This window comes from Zalophus californianus, chromosome 13 (assembly GCF_009762305.2).
Source record: "Zalophus californianus isolate mZalCal1 chromosome 13, mZalCal1.pri.v2, whole genome shotgun sequence".
NCBI classification, from domain to species: Eukaryota; Metazoa; Chordata; class Mammalia; order Carnivora; family Otariidae; genus Zalophus; species Zalophus californianus.
In genome coordinates, this window is record NC_045607.1 from 43,101,560 (window position 1) to 43,117,007 (window position 15,448).

At 42.2% G+C, this 15,448-nt stretch overlaps 1 protein-coding gene across 4 annotated transcripts in view; it reads left to right on the forward strand.

The window, feature by feature from the left end:
• The window catches only part of MOB3B (MOB kinase activator 3B), a 187,030-nt gene that overhangs the window by 55,561 nt on the left and 116,021 nt on the right, over positions 1-15,448 (forward strand). For all 4 annotated transcript variants that reach the window (XM_027616095.2, XM_027616091.2, XM_027616092.2 and 1 more), the window contains exon 2: positions 9,169-9,791. In XM_027616095.2, coding sequence (XP_027471896.1) covers positions 9,374-9,791 — 418 coding nt within the window. In that variant the 5' untranslated portion in view covers positions 9,169-9,373. The remainder of the gene's footprint in view (positions 1-9,168; positions 9,792-15,448) is intronic.

The window sequence follows — 15,448 nt, forward strand, 5'->3', positions numbered from 1 at the left end:
ATTTTTTGTTGTGAACAATCCAACAGTCTAAAGAGGGAGTCTTAATTAAGGTTAGAGTTTTGGAATCAGCTTGGCTACTTACGTATTCTACAACTTGGGACAAAGTTTTAATCTTGCTATGTCTCAAGTTTCTCTAAGTGCAAAATGTGGGGGATAATAATAATACCTAACTCATGGGGTTGTTATAAAAATTAAAATAGATTGCAAAATAAGTAAATGTTAGTTTTTATTACTGTTACATAATCAGGTTGAATAGAATTTTAAGGATTCTAAGATTTCAGTGGCTGTTTGGCCTCTCAAGAATCTGACTCTCTGTTAAAAAACTTGCATCATAATATGACTCAAAGGGTGATAATGATGATAGCAGACCAGATTACTGAGTTCCTGTTGTGTTCCAAACATTTTACATATACCCTCTTGAATTATCACAGCAACCCTGTAGATTCTGCACTCTTAGCTACTGGGTTATATTGCTCTAAATCTTGCCTGCTATTATTGTCAATTTTACCCATCTCTCGAAGCTTAAAATAGTATTCTTTTGAAAATTAGAACTGTAATTTCCAATTTCCAGTATTCTAGCCCATTTTGTTCTCTCTGCTCCCCCTTCACAGATCTCTTGCAGTGGTTCCAGATGTCATACCCAAGTTCCCATAGCGCCAGGGATAAAAATTTTCCAGATCCTGAGACTCAAATTCACTTAGACTGGCTAAGAGTAAATAAGTCTGTTGACAGTTATAGGAACCAACTTCCTTGAATTTGAGCATTTTTCCTTTAAAGCAGGACTTTCCCAAGAAAGAATTGTCATACTCTGTCTCAAAGAGAAAGAAGGAAATGGTAATTGACAGTGACCTTTATCCCAGTATCCAATAGAGGTTCTGAGTGACATCACACCAGCTGGTATACACCTGTGCTTTAAAAAGTAAAAATACATTTTTTACTTGCCTTAATTTTTTCTTTTTTTGGGTTAGACAACAGACATTTATTTTTCACAGTTCTGGAGGCTGGAAATCCATGCCAGCATGGTTAAGTTCTGGTAAGGGCCCTCTTCTTGGCTTGTAGAGGGCTGTCTTTTCCCTTGTCCTCAGGTAGTAGAGATAAGCTCTGATGTTTCTTCCTCTTCATATAAAGGGTACTGATTCCTCCATTGGGCTCCACCCGCATGATCTCATCTGATCTCAATTGCCTCCCAAAGGCCCCACCTCCTAATACCATCACACTGGGGGTTAGAGTTTTACATATGAATTTTGGGGGCACACATTCAGTCCATAGCAGAAGCATAATACAAATTAGCAATATTTGAATTCAAAGTAGGGTTATCCTGCAAATCTTAGAGACATTAAAAGAATAATAAGGGAATATTACAAAACTTGATGTCAGTAAATTTAACAAAGAGATATAATGGAAGACTTACTTAAAAGGCACAACTTTCTGAAACTGACAGAAAATGAGTAAAAAATCTGAGTAAAAATCTGAAAATACAGTTTAGTATTATACTATATGTTAAAAATTAAGTTATTAATTTTTAAAAATTAAAAAAGTCTGCCTCAGTTTTTAAATTCAGCTATTCTATTAGCTCTGTCATTCTATCCCCCTGTTTTTACATGCCTTACCTATTGGGTTCTCAAATCCTATGTCTTTTTTTTTAACCATAAAAATATTTTCTAGCTAGTCCAAAGATTTGGAAATAATAGAGCAAGTGGTTACTGACTTGGAGAAGTTCATTTTCCCCTTTAAAAATTTAATAAAATAATTAGGATATCTTTCATAAATATTCCGTGGGTCAACTGAGCATTTATCTTATGATAATTTTACCTTCACTATTTATTTTTAAAACAGTAGCAAGATCGAATACACCCTGTCCAAGGTGGGATCAAAGATTTTCCGTCTTCCTTATTACTGAGAATCTGAGCCAATCCCTACCGGCCTCCAGAAGGCCTATATTTAGGAGAATATTACTCTCTTTGAGAAAACATTTTTTTAAAAAGGCTGCCTTTTCTTCAGCACAACGTATGTGGTGAATTAAACCACACCAGTAAATCCCACCCGCTCCTGTCCTTCTACCCTTCTCGCTGGTTCTCACTCTTCCAAATGGTGAAGATCCTACGTTTGTGAAATGGTGGCTCAGTACAGGTCTCTAATGTAAGCACCTGTGCATCCATCCATCACTGCTGTTGCTATCTCTGCAGTATGACAGCATTGCATGCGATGTTTTCATCTTTAGAATGTTTACTCCCATTTTTAATGCCAGCATATCTACACTGGTGACTGAATGAATAAATGAGTGAACCAGGGAGAGCGTTAACTGGAATGGATGTTTGAAGAGCCAGAAAATGACGGGGTGTGAGAGCCATGCGGCAGGGCTCTGTAGGGCTGCACCTGTTTATCCTGACTTCTTCTGGTTCAGAAATAACATAGGCATTCAGAAGCTCGGAAATCACGCTTGTCTTTGAAGATGAAAATGAGGCAGCCATGTTTCTCCCAACTAATCTAAAATGACATGATATGGCGGCCCAAAGTTGGGGAGGTAGATTAGTTGGGGGAATAAAAAAAGAAAGAAAACTGCCCCTCAGACAGGAATCTCTCTAATTTGGGGTTGTCTTGTGAGCAAAGATAGCACTTAATGAGTAGGCAGGAGTATAACAGTAAAAAAGGTTGATGGAATCACATTTTTAGGCACTGTCCTTTCTTGGAGTCTGGGAAAGTCAGGTGATATTCATTTTATGCACGCACACACACATTCCTCTAAAATAAAAACCTAACCTGCTTTTATTCGGCTTCTGGGGTATCAGAGAAGAGTTCCATGTACTGTTCTAGCTATAAAGAGAAAATTGGTGGGAAGATGAGAGATCAGACTTGTCATTCTTCAGTTCTGAAGAGCTGGAATTTTAGGTAACACATGGGAAAGGAGCAGTCCGTTTGAGAGAGAGGTGGGACAGATATCTTCATCTTTGAGGAGGGGGTCCTTCAGAGCAGCACCTCAGCTGGTAATATTGGACCTCAGTGAGTTGGCAGTGAGCTTAAAGCTGCAGGTGGGAGTCCTCAGATAACTAAATTACAGGACGTTCAGTTTGTTTTCACTTTTGTGGTTTCACTTTGATGCAAAGAGTCCTTCATTTACTGTCCTCTGTTCATTCACTCAGCAAACGTTCAGTGAAGTTGGCTCTGTGCTAGGCACCATCCTAGCTCCAGGGACCCCAGCACTGAAAATGACATGGAACATCCCACATGGTGGGGCACTTCTGGGGCATTTCCCTTAGCTTCCTGGGGGTGAATTGCCCTGTTGGCTGATCCTGCCAGGAGTCCTCCACCCCATAGATGAGATATTGAACTTCTTTCCCCCCAAGTAATATCAGCTTTGGTTTCTCTCTCTCTGTCCTACCCACCCTCCTGAACTACAAACATCTCTTTAGAGGTGGTCACAGCTAGAGAAGATGGATCTCTCAAGGGTGAATGGGAGAATTGCTTCAATTCTTCTTCATCCTGGAAAGGAGACTTTGAATTTTCAACTAATAAGGCAGAAGACATCAATAGGAAAAGAAAAATAAGAACTTTCCCTGCCAGGGTTGCCTAGTTACCTCGTCAACATTCCCTTGCAGCCCAGCAGAATTCTCTCTGCATATTTTTATAGTGCACATGTTTTATTGCTGTAATTGATCTATTAAGCAGAAAATATGGAGAACACATGGAGCTCCTATCAATTTTATGCTGTTTATTTGGGTTTCCATTTTTCTCTTTCCATAAGACTTCATTTTTTATTGTCCCTTTCATTCCTAACTGGAGTAATCCTGTGAAGAAATCACATCACTATCCATGTTGGTGCATTTAACTTTGTAGCTTAAAAAGCAAAAGCCAATACACTAACCTCAAACTAAACAGCACATTGTGGACTTTTCAAAGGCAGACACCAAGTTTTCATCAGCTCTGTGTCCGTGGTGCCTAGCCTCGAGTATGGCACATAAAAGGTCTTTAGTAAATGTCCACTGATTGAATGAGCAATTGGCTTCAGAGATTTATTGAGAACTAGCATTGTACGGAATGCTATTCATAACATAAAATTGGATTATAGCTCCTGCCCAGGGGGCAAAACTTATGACTTGTTCTTTCCTTTCTGGAGGCTGGACAAGGACAGAGAATAACAACTATGTTGTTGCTAGTGTTCCATTTTCATTAGCCAAAGAAGCTTTCCGCATGAGGCTGCAGCACAATTAGTAGCACCCACATTCTGTCTGGCATTTATAGAAAGTTATTCACTGGATACCTCCTGGGTTCTGGGCACTGTGCTCTCCAAATCAATCCAGATCAATAGACCTGGTCATTGTCACCATCTGTCAAGGCATTTGTATTCGAAACAGTGAGTTTCCCCTCATTCTTCTTAAACACACACACACACACACACACACACACACACACATGCACACACTCACATACTGAAGACTGTGTTTATGAAGCAAACTGTCGACAGAACAACAATGGAAGTTTATTTTGTCATCCCTTTACCCAGCCAGTCAGGCAGCCCTCCAACTCTGTGCTTCTTAAACGTATACTTCTGAGATTTTGTTAAAGTGCAGACTTAGATCTGCTAGGTCTGGAGTGAGGCCTGAGCGGCTGCATTTCTAACAAGCTCTCTTAGTAACCTACAGTATCATCCAAGGACAGTAGATTTGGCATCACCAGGGAGCTTGTTAGAAATGCACATGCTTAGGCATCACCCCAGACCTACTGGATCTGAACCTGCATTTTAACAAGATCCCACCTTAACATCTGAGAAGCACTGCTCTAACTATTTAATAAACCTACTGTATAAATTATGGGCAGGGGTCTTAAAGGGGCTCGGAGTTGGTCAGTAAGGCCAGATGGATTTCTTGTTCCCTTTTTCATTTCAAAAGTCTTCTGGGTATCTGCCCCAATACAGCATTTGACACTCAAATAAAGACACAGATGCCTTTTGGTTCAGCCATTCAGTGGTATGATGAAATTGTTATTATCCATCCTGGATTGCCAATGTCTTTAAACATGGGAGCCCACCCACCAATCTATCCCATTTCCAGAGAACTTTATTCTAGGTGAAAAAGTTTGAGCAGAAGAGACATCCTCAGGTTTGAGCATGTCAGAATGGTTAATGCATTTGGATGAGCACTAGAGCAGATCAGAGTTTCTGTTTCCTTATCTGTAAAATGGAGATAAAATACCACCTGTTCTAGCTTCCTTTATAGTCTTGTTATGAGGAGCTTTGAAACCTACATGTGAAGGAGCTTTGAAAACATAAAAATGTTCATGAGGCTTTCAAGCAGCTTTAGTAAGAAAAAAAATCACATATGTTTCAGTGCCAAAGAGTTCTGGGTTCAAAATTCAGCCTTACCATCTACTAATTTTGCGATTTCTACCAAATTATTTAATCTAGTTGAGCCTCCGTTTCTTTTTGTGCTAAGTGGTCATAAAAATATCCACCATGCAAGACTGTAGTGAGGATTAAAATGTTAATAATATACGTAAAGGATCTGGTGTATAGTAGAGTTTAATAAATGGTAGCCAGTAGTTGCACATTAAGGGACGTGACTGAGAAATAAATCCTCCAAAGATGACTTTTTCCCCCCTCCAGTAAGCCTTTTACGTTGAGGCAAAAAGAAAGGGTGACTTTAAAGCTGGTTAAAGTTTTGATTAAATGCCCAGCCCGTTCAAGAGACTGATATCTTCAAGTTCATTATCTCAAAGTATCTCTGGAAGAAAACATCTCTAAACTTCATATGGGGTTTTAATATTTACTGAAATGTTTGTGAGTACCAGCCACTGCAGGGCTTTGTGACAAGGAGTTGCTATGATTATTCTGTGTCATGAGAGGTGCTAGAGGATCTTTTGGGGGGTGTGCATAGGAGCCTGCCATCGTATGGGGGAAGGTTTCACATTGGTGTCCATGCAAGCAGATACTCCAGGCCCCAGGGAAACAGCCAAACAAGTGATACTGAGGCTCATGTAAGGCAATGAAAGAACATTGTTCTGAGGACCATGGTAACTGATGGTACCCTCATTATCAGAATAACAGAACAGCCAAGTCTTATTTGCTGGAGACATGAAGGGGCAGCTGTTGGGTGGTCAGCAATTAAGCATTTGTGATACAGAGGGACCATTGTTTTTGTGGGTTTTTTTTTTTAGATTTATTTATTTATTTGAGAGAGAGAGAGAGCCCAAGCAGGGGGAGTGGGAGAGGGAGAAGCATGCTTCCCGCTGAGCAGGGAGCCCGATGCGGGGCTCGATCCCAGGACCCCGGGATCATAACCTGAGCTGAAGGCAGACGCTTAACGAACTGAGTCACCCAGGCATCCCGATGTTTTGTTTTGTTTTGTTTTTTAAGATTTATTTATTTATTTATTTATTTGAGAGCACACACACGTGGGGCGGGGAGGGGCAGAGGAGGAGAGAGAGCCAGAAATTTGATCAGACTCTGTGCTGAGTGTAGAGCCAGGGTGGACTCGATCTCACAACCCCCGAGACCATGACCTGAGGTGAAACCAAGAGTCTGATGCTTCACTGACTGAGCCACCCAGGGGCCCCACTATTGTCTATTTTAAAAGGAAAAAAAACACCAACCTCCCCATCCTTTCTCTATCTTCCCAACCTCTAGCTCATATTTTTATTTTGGAAAAGCACTTTTAGGGCCCTCTGTTTTCTCAAACCTCTTTCCAGGCTGACTAAGCCTTTGGGAAGGTATTCTTTTCAGGGAGAGATTGCCAGGGGTTTGCAGAGTTTGCGTGGTGATGTCCTTCGTGGTGATAGTTTGAAGCACCCTGGAGTGTGATTTCACAGACGTCCTCAGGCAGAGAGTGCCACGGGACCTGCTTTTCCACATGGATCTCTTTGTGGGGAGTGTTTGTGCTGAACGCCATGTGAGGAGGAGAAAAAACCCACCTCGTCAATGTGGCATTTCAGTGGAAAGCTAACAGGAAGAGAGTGAGATAAGGAGGAAGTGAGCAGACAGGGCCTGCAGGGGGTGGCCAGAGGAGGCTTGCACCTGAATGATCAGCAGTTCTGAGCAAAGAGCAGCTTGTGAGAGGGAGTACGCATGTCTCAGGTGTTTTTGTTTTTATGTTTTTACCTGAATGACCTAAGGTTGAATGCATCACCAAGCCACGTTTGAGTGTGGAATAGCAAAACCCCATCTAAACAGGGCAAGTGCAGTACAGTGGGATCATGCTCCAAGTTCACTGTAGCAGATTCCATGATGGGCTCTTCTGAATCTAGCTGCAGCTGTTGGCCCATTTTGCTAGGGCTTGATCCATAAGTGGATCAGTTATCTCCTCTCTGTTTCCAAGCCACAGGACACAATTGTTACCTCCAGCCAATCTATACTTGTGGTCTTTAGGGAATTTGTGGATGGAAGGTCTGGGTAAAGGGGCTTCAGGAACCAGCAGGAAAGATAGGTGGAAGGGCATCACTTCTTAAAATTTAAGGCGATGTGGAAAGAGTATTCACTAGGAGTCAAGAAACTCGGTTTCAATCCTAACTATGCCCATATTAGCTGTGGGATGTTGTTTAGGCAAGTAAATTTATCTCTTAGACACCCAGGGATAGTGGTAACTACTACAAATCTACTATAAACCACACCAGGATTTTGTAAGGGCCAAATGAGGTAATAAAGAAGAGAGTACTGAAGACCAAAGCTACACTTTCCAAAATGGTAGCCACTAGCTGCATGTGGCTATTTGAATTTCAATTTGTTAAAGTTCAATAAGATGAAAAATTCAGTTCTTAAGTCACACCAGCCACATATAGCTAGTTGGTATCATACTGGACAACAAAGATATAGAACATTTGCATTATCACAGAAAGTTTTGTTGTACACCCCTGCCTCAGAACTCTAGGGTATGATATCAAAGGTGTAAAGGATGAAATATTATAGGGGTGATAAATGCTGTCATAGTTAAGGATTCTTGGAAAGAAACAAAACCCTCTCAAGTTAGCTGAAGTAAAACAAGAGATTTATTTATTTTTTTAAAGATTTTATTTGTTTATTTGAGAGAGAACGCACTAGAGAGAGTGAGCGTGAACAAGCAGGGGCAGAGGGAGAGGAAGAAGCAGGCTGCCTGCTGAGCAGAACCTTGGGATCATGACCTGAGCCAAAGGCAGATGCTTAACCCACTGAGCCACCCAGGCGACTGAGCCACCCAGGAATTTATTTGATTAATTCAGGGAAAACCTATGGATCCCAAGGGCTTCAGAAATAACTGGAACCAGGGGCGCCTGGGTGGCTCAGTTGTTAAGCGTCTGCCTTCGGCTCAGGTCATGATGCCAGGGTCCTGGGATCGAGCCCGGCATGGGGCTCCCTGCTCAGTGGGGGGCCTGCTCCCTCTCCCACTCCCCCTGCTTGTGTTCCCTCTCTCGCTGTCTCTCTCTGTCAAATAAATAAATAAAATGTTAAAAAAATAACTGGAACCAATTCCTAGAAGATTAACAGGAACTTAAGAAACCACTGTCCTCACTGTTTCTCTTTTTCTCTTGTCTTCTTCCTATAGCCGCTTGTGCCCTTGTATCTGGTTCTCTGTCAGTGACATTTTCCTTCTCTCCCCTCTCCTCCTCTCCCCCCCCTTACTCTCCTTCCTTCCTCATTCTTCTCTCCTCCCTCCCCTCTCTGAGAGCAGCTTTCTTAACTGCACTGCATGTGGTCCAAGGAGGGCTCAACCGGGCCCAGTTTTCATTGTTTCTCAGGAACAATGCCTGACAAAGGCTGGGCCCTGATCGCAAATTCCGAGGAGAGATATTCTTATTAGCCAGCATGGTGTGATAGCCACCCCTCCTCCAACCAGTTATATTTAAGAGCATGGGGTAGTGATTCCATGCTTACTCAATAAAGGCAGTGGGGAGTGCTCTATAAAGGGGCCTATGTGGGATGGGGATGGGCCCTTGACTAACATGTTCATGTTAACCTCTTAGAGAGTCCATTAGCCTACATCCACACAGGGAAGAGTTGCCAGAGATTTGACCAAGGCCATGAAGAAAAAAGAGTTATTTGTGTGGTTTGAATCACCATTACAGATGCTCGGGGGTTTGGCGTGTCCTCAATATCCTTATGCCTGGGTAGAAGTAGGTACTGACAGAAGCGAGGTGGAAATCAGATCTAAGCGTTTGTCGTTCTTACATGCAAACTGGGTACTAATAAGACCCTTTTCTCTTCAGCCTTTAGAAAGAAACATGAGGTTCTCTTGGAGACTATTCAAGAGGAAGGTGGAAGGGGCCGCCTAAAAGAGATTAAAAGCTGCGTACCGCAAGCCTGGGGCCAGAGGGCTGGCAGTGGAAAGCGCTGCTGGGTTGTGACCTCTCCCTGAGAAGTTCTAGGTGCCTTTTTGCTTCCTGCAAAAAAAGGGAAGAGAAGGAGAAGACCATGTCCATAGCCTTGAAGCAGGTGTTCAACAAGGACAAGACCTTCCGGCCCAAGAGGAAATTTGAACCTGGCACACAGAGATTTGAGCTCCACAAACGGGCTCAGGCATCCCTCAATTCAGGCGTGGATCTGAAGGCTGCTGTGCAGCTGCCCAGTGGGGAGGACCAGAACGACTGGGTGGCGGTGCACGTGGTGGACTTCTTCAATCGGATCAACCTCATCTATGGCACCATCTGTGAGTTCTGCACCGAGCAGACCTGCCCCGTGATGTCGGGGGGCCCCAAATATGAGTATCGGTGGCAGGATGACCTCAAATACAAGAAGCCAACTGCCCTCCCAGCTCCTCAGTACATGAACCTTCTTATGGATTGGATCGAGGTCCAGATCAACAATGAGGACATATTTCCAACCTGTGTGGGTAAGTCCGTGACCAGCTTCTTGCTTATTTTGCTGCATCCCACCCAAGTTCAGAAAGTTTGCAGAGGCTTCTTCTAGGACTGTCTTTAAATGCTGGGGAACACCTATCGATATTTCCCTAAATTCCACCATACCAGCAGTGTCTTTTTCCACATCTAAGAACCTCCTTGAAATTTAAAAACACAAAACAAAAAAACCCACCAAAACACCAAAAAACCATTTGTGAACTACTTACAGTTATTTTGTGGGCCTCAGTGGTACACATACCACATGTTAGGGAACATTGCCTTGGTGAGATGTTAGATTTGATCTTGCTGGCTTCCTTAGGACTAGGCCCCAGACCCACGCAGTTATCCTGGTAGAATTTTCACTTTTTGGCTAATTAGTTAAAGTTACATTAACTCTAGTGCATTTATTGGTATTCATCTCTCAGGTTAGGGAATCCCAGTGTGAGAATCCATGGGCTTGTTTGGGGATCAATCAAACAGGGATTGGCATTCTGGGGAAATAGAGGTCCTGGCATTCTGTTCTGCCCACTCCTGATCATTTGTTATTAGTTCCAGGCTGTACTGTTAACTGTGGACTCTTGTGTAAGCTGCTGGACCCACTAGGGACACTTGAAATGCAAATGCTTTCATTTGCTTGGCGCTCTGAGCCATAAAACTCTTCAAGGGGAAGGACTAAACCTTATCTCCCTTTTATATTTCTTTATGCTGCTGATAATTGGATTTTCCATGCACTGACAGGCTGAATTTAAAATTCAGGTTTGGTTTGGTTTTGTTTTTTTAGGCCTGAGATTCAATAGGAATGAGCACTCTCCTACTTCCACTCTTGTGTTTCCAGTATCTAACACGGTGCCCTGGAACCTTTGTAGGCACTCAGGAATTATTTGTGGAATGATAGAGAAAATACTTGTGCTCTTGGACAGTAGTATTAAAAAGCTCTGGTTTGGGATATAAAAGAAGCATTTGGAACACATTGTTGAAATCCCCTCTAGATGGGATGTGTGTGTCTCCATGTGGCATATGGGAAGTTGAGGTGGGTGGGGGGCGGGGTATGGAAGTAATTAAGCTAATACCAGGGGGGAGAAAAGTGTATACATTGCATGTACGTCTTGAAATATTCAGCACGCAAACCAATTTGCTCAGAACCACTCTGCTGCCTTGCTTGTCCAGCTCTGTCCTGCTCTTGCTCTGTGCTGTTCCTTGCTAAGGAAGGAGGTGGTGTGTGTGCTCCGGCAAACTCCCTTGGCTCACCAGCACAGGAGGAAGAAGGCAGGGTTCCAGAACTCCCCCAGCCATATAACAGGCACCGCAGGGGGATGGGAAGTTCTTCGGTTCATATCTTTTTGTACTTTCATTGACTGTCAGAGGCTTCTTTTGTTGCTAGGAGGAATTTTGCCAACTTCCAATGCTCTGTGCAGAACATGTGATAGCAATAAAGATAAATAAATGTGGGCAAGGATACGTCCTCTTTGTCTTTCCCCTTCTGTTTCTGCTCCTTGGTGCTTTGAACTCTGGGCACTGCTGCTGTCTCTGGCGGCTGTGGTTACCACATAGAGTTGGTGACCAGAAATAACATCGCAGAGCCATGGTGTGTTACTTGAGAGTAAGGAAGCTTCTGGCAGTCGGCTTGGAAACTAGGACATCATAGATGGTTTTAGACTTTACTTGGAGGAAATCAGTGGATGCCGCCATATCCCCCAGAGTCACTGACTTTGCTGTCTTTTTCCAGACATTTCCTTAGCCATTCAGTGGACTTGCAGAACATAATCACCTGGTCAGAATCCTGTTTCAGCTCTGCCCAACCTTTGTTCCATAGTACATAGTTCTGAGAGATCTTAATAGGTGCACTGTGCTTTTTTTTTTGTCCATGAAAAATAAGTTGGGAACTGCTGAATGACAACAATTCCTTTACTGCAGGACTTTTAATATTCTAATGTGTATTATAAGTCTCGGAGAAAGGAATACTTTAATATGTAGTATTTCCTAATTTGAACCTGTATCTTTTTTTTTTCTTTTTAGATGAAGCACCATTAGCATCTTTGGGGAAATGTTAATCTATATAAGTTAGAGTTGTCAAGCATTTGTTTATGTGGGCCTTCTTTTCAAAATGCAAATTCTTTGACCTTCCCCCAACTAAATCAAAATCTCTTAGATGAGACCTAAGAATCTGCCCTGTACTAAGCACCTGCCACTCCTCTGTTTACTTTAACTGCCCAGAATGCTTTTCATTCCCCCCCAAAAACAGTCTGTATCTTACCTCTCTGGTTTTATCCGTCTGGTTTTCTCCTTTTGGAATCCCCCATCTTCTCTAACTAGTGAATTTTCCTGCATCCTTTATACCATGTCCTCTGTGAAGGCTTTCACCCATTAGAATGTAAGCCCCTTAAGGTTATGGAATGTCTTTTATTCATTTAAATATTTCAGTACTAAGTCCAGTCTTGGTGCCTTACAAGTTATTGAATGGATGGATGGATAGACAGATCGATGGATGGAAGGATGGAGGAAAAATAATCTTTATAAAGTCCAAACATGTCTGTAGTGCTGGTGATCAAAAGTTAAACGGAACCTCTGAATCCCTTTATCACCATCCTCAGTATATCCTGCACCTTGTCTTCATAGAGTTTAATTTTTCCAACGTGAAATGTTAGGGGTCAGTAAAAACCACTGCCATCCACCATTACCCTAAAGGTCTTCATCAGCATCCTGCTCACCTCTGTCATTTGCCCTTGGATTAAATTGTTGCTATCTTTTGAAAAAAAACTTATCTTTAGGAGCCACTTTCTCTGTTAGAATTCATTTCCTCCTCTTCTTCCTCCCCCTGATTCCAGCCTACTTTTCATCTTTTTGATCTTTGTTCTGCCGTGAGTCATTATCATGGAAATGATCAAGATGTCTGTCAGGATAAAGTAAAAGAAGAATTCTCTGCAAACAGCAGACCCCGGATGGATGAGAAATGGGGAGTTCTGCTTAGCATTATGGCTTTGGATCCCAGGCATATTTCTGTGTTCTTGCCTGGGAATTGGGAGGGGTTCAGACTTCACCTCCTCCCCACTGTGATCCAAGGAAATAGGACCGGAAAATACTGACAGATGTGAAGGCTTCACCCTCAGTTAGGTATTAAAGCATATAAACAGCTATTGATCTCTGCCATTGAAACATGGGGGGAAAGAAAAGCTTTCATCTGTTCCTGGATCCTAGTTTAACTAGGATACCCGTACTATTTTGAAGTTGAGCGTTCTCAGTTGGGAGCATACCAAACAGATGTGGCTCCCTCGTGAACCATAGTCTCCTCCACTCCCCGTTGATCCCCTTAACCTCCCTTGTGAAAAAGTCAACAGATGTCCCTGTGAAAGCTTCTAAGACAGCAGTAACTTCAGAAGCAGAGGCCTCCTCCTCTTCCATTGTATCTCTTCAACCACTTTTAGAGATAACAGCAGAAAAATAGCTACATCTTCTTTATTCTGTTGCCTGTCTAGTTAACAATAACTTTTATGTTCTAGCCCTCAGCTTCTCTGTTTTTCTGTTATATAATAGGACGTAATGTCTTAGTTCTAACACTAAGGAAAAAATGAGTGGAAAACTTAGAGCTCCTCCAACTCATGTTTTTAAAAAGTCTCTGAACAGGAGGAATAAGAACATTTAAAAATTAATTACATGATCTCACCTACCTTTATGGTTTTAGAATAGATGGGTGTCAGGGAAGGAGAGGGCGGGGAAGGAAAGCGAGAAAGGCAAGGGAAGGGACTCACGTCTCTTGACCTTGCTAAGTGCAAGCTGTTAATCTTTCTTAATTCTTGCAATAACTAAATTAATTAAATATTCCATTTTACCAGTGAGGATGCTGACATTTAAACAAGCTCAGGGACTTTCCCAAGGTTGTACGGCTAATAAGTCATTCGGAAGTCAGAGTTTGGGTTCAAGAGTAGTGAAAAATCCATGCCTTTGTCCCCCCCCTACCATTCAGAGCATGAATCATTATTTTGCAGATTTTCCTTCACATGGCTAAAGATTTCTCAATCAGTGGTTCTAGGAGGTTGTCTAGGATGGAGAAAATTTTACAAAACATGATTTTGTTGTAACTTTTAAGGAAGTGATTTGTTTGTTTGTTTGTTTTTATTTACTTCTGTTTAAAAAATCACCTCCGAAATGCCTGGAGTGTGTGTCCAGGCACTGTAACTATTTCCATGTTACATTCCAAGATTGGGGAAGGGATGACTTAGCCTCATGAAAACACTTGTGAGCCTCTAATGACCTATTACTACCGTTCGTTCGTTCATTCATTCATTCAATGACTGCTTGTCAAGCACCTGCTCAGAAGCAGGGCCTATTTTAGGCACTGAGAGAGCAAAGCAGAGCTCATGTCTTTGAGCAGCTTCCAGAATGTCCAGAATGTCTGGTTGCTCTGTACGGTTTTCTACAATGAGTAGTTTGTTCAGTGGTCAAGTGCATTGTGGAAATAGTTGCATCCCTTTGGCATTAGGCTACAGCTGAGTTTCATCCTCTCTCAAAATATTGTGGCAGGAAACATGAGACTATAAAAATGTCCGTGGGGAGAACTTTTCAGACATGAGGGTGTCAGGGAAGTGGGTTTATAATTAGGCTTTAAACTTTAACTTTTTTTTTTTTATTGTAGGTCCCCCTCATTTTTTAGTTTTGATATAAATCTGTATAACACTGGTAAGACAGAACGTACATCAGCAAAATGTATTTACCATGTGGTAGAATTGGCCCTGGACTTGCAGAGACTTGAATTAATTCAAGGAGCTCTGCCCTCGCGAGGTGTTCTGTGACGTTGGTAAACACATAATTGCTGAGCTTACACGTTTCTGTTTGTAAACTGACAACTGTAATTCGATCTCACAGGACTTTTGTAAGGATTAAAGGAGGCAGTGTGAGTAGAAACAACCAGCCAGAGCCATAATCACCTCTAAGTGGTGCTGAGAAACAAATGTGTTCATTGCTTTTCTCTCTCTGCATACATTTCTGCATAACTACCAACCCAAATTCATGGAGACCACTGGGCAGTTTCTGAACAGTATCCCTAGAACAATAAAATGCATTATAAAAGACTCAACAAGATTTTTAAAAGTTAGCAGTTTTCATCGCTGAATTGCTCTTTCATGGAGTTGTAATCTCTCTACAGGTTGTCATCTCTCAAAGACTTTGGGAAATTTCAATGTTTTTTAAGGAGCTAGAGTTTTGGGGATGAACACCTAACTATAGGGGAAAAGCCATTTGGTTGGGTCTTCTCACTTGGTTTTCAGAAGATTGAGTACTGAACCTGCCCATGTCCAGTGTTAAACCAGCTAACCTCAGCAGAGGGTGGGTACAGGTCAGTGGAGAAGAGGGGAGATAGCCTACTGGTCACATCTGGGACAAGCTACTCAGTAAAATCAGTGTTGGGCAAGGTTACCTCAATTTGATCTCTCAAGAGGATGGGGAAAGGGTTCTCAGGTAGCTTAGTGCCAGGAATGGAGCTCCCAAGATAGCCTTGTGAGCTAGCAAGTTTTCCCAAGGCCCTGGAAACATGATTTGCCTTTGGGATCTAAGAGATTGTTTGGCTTTCTAAGAATTTACTAGTTGGGAGGGCCTAATAATAAAGCTGCCATCTTTTGGACAGGTACTACCCTAAATACTTTACCTATATTATGTC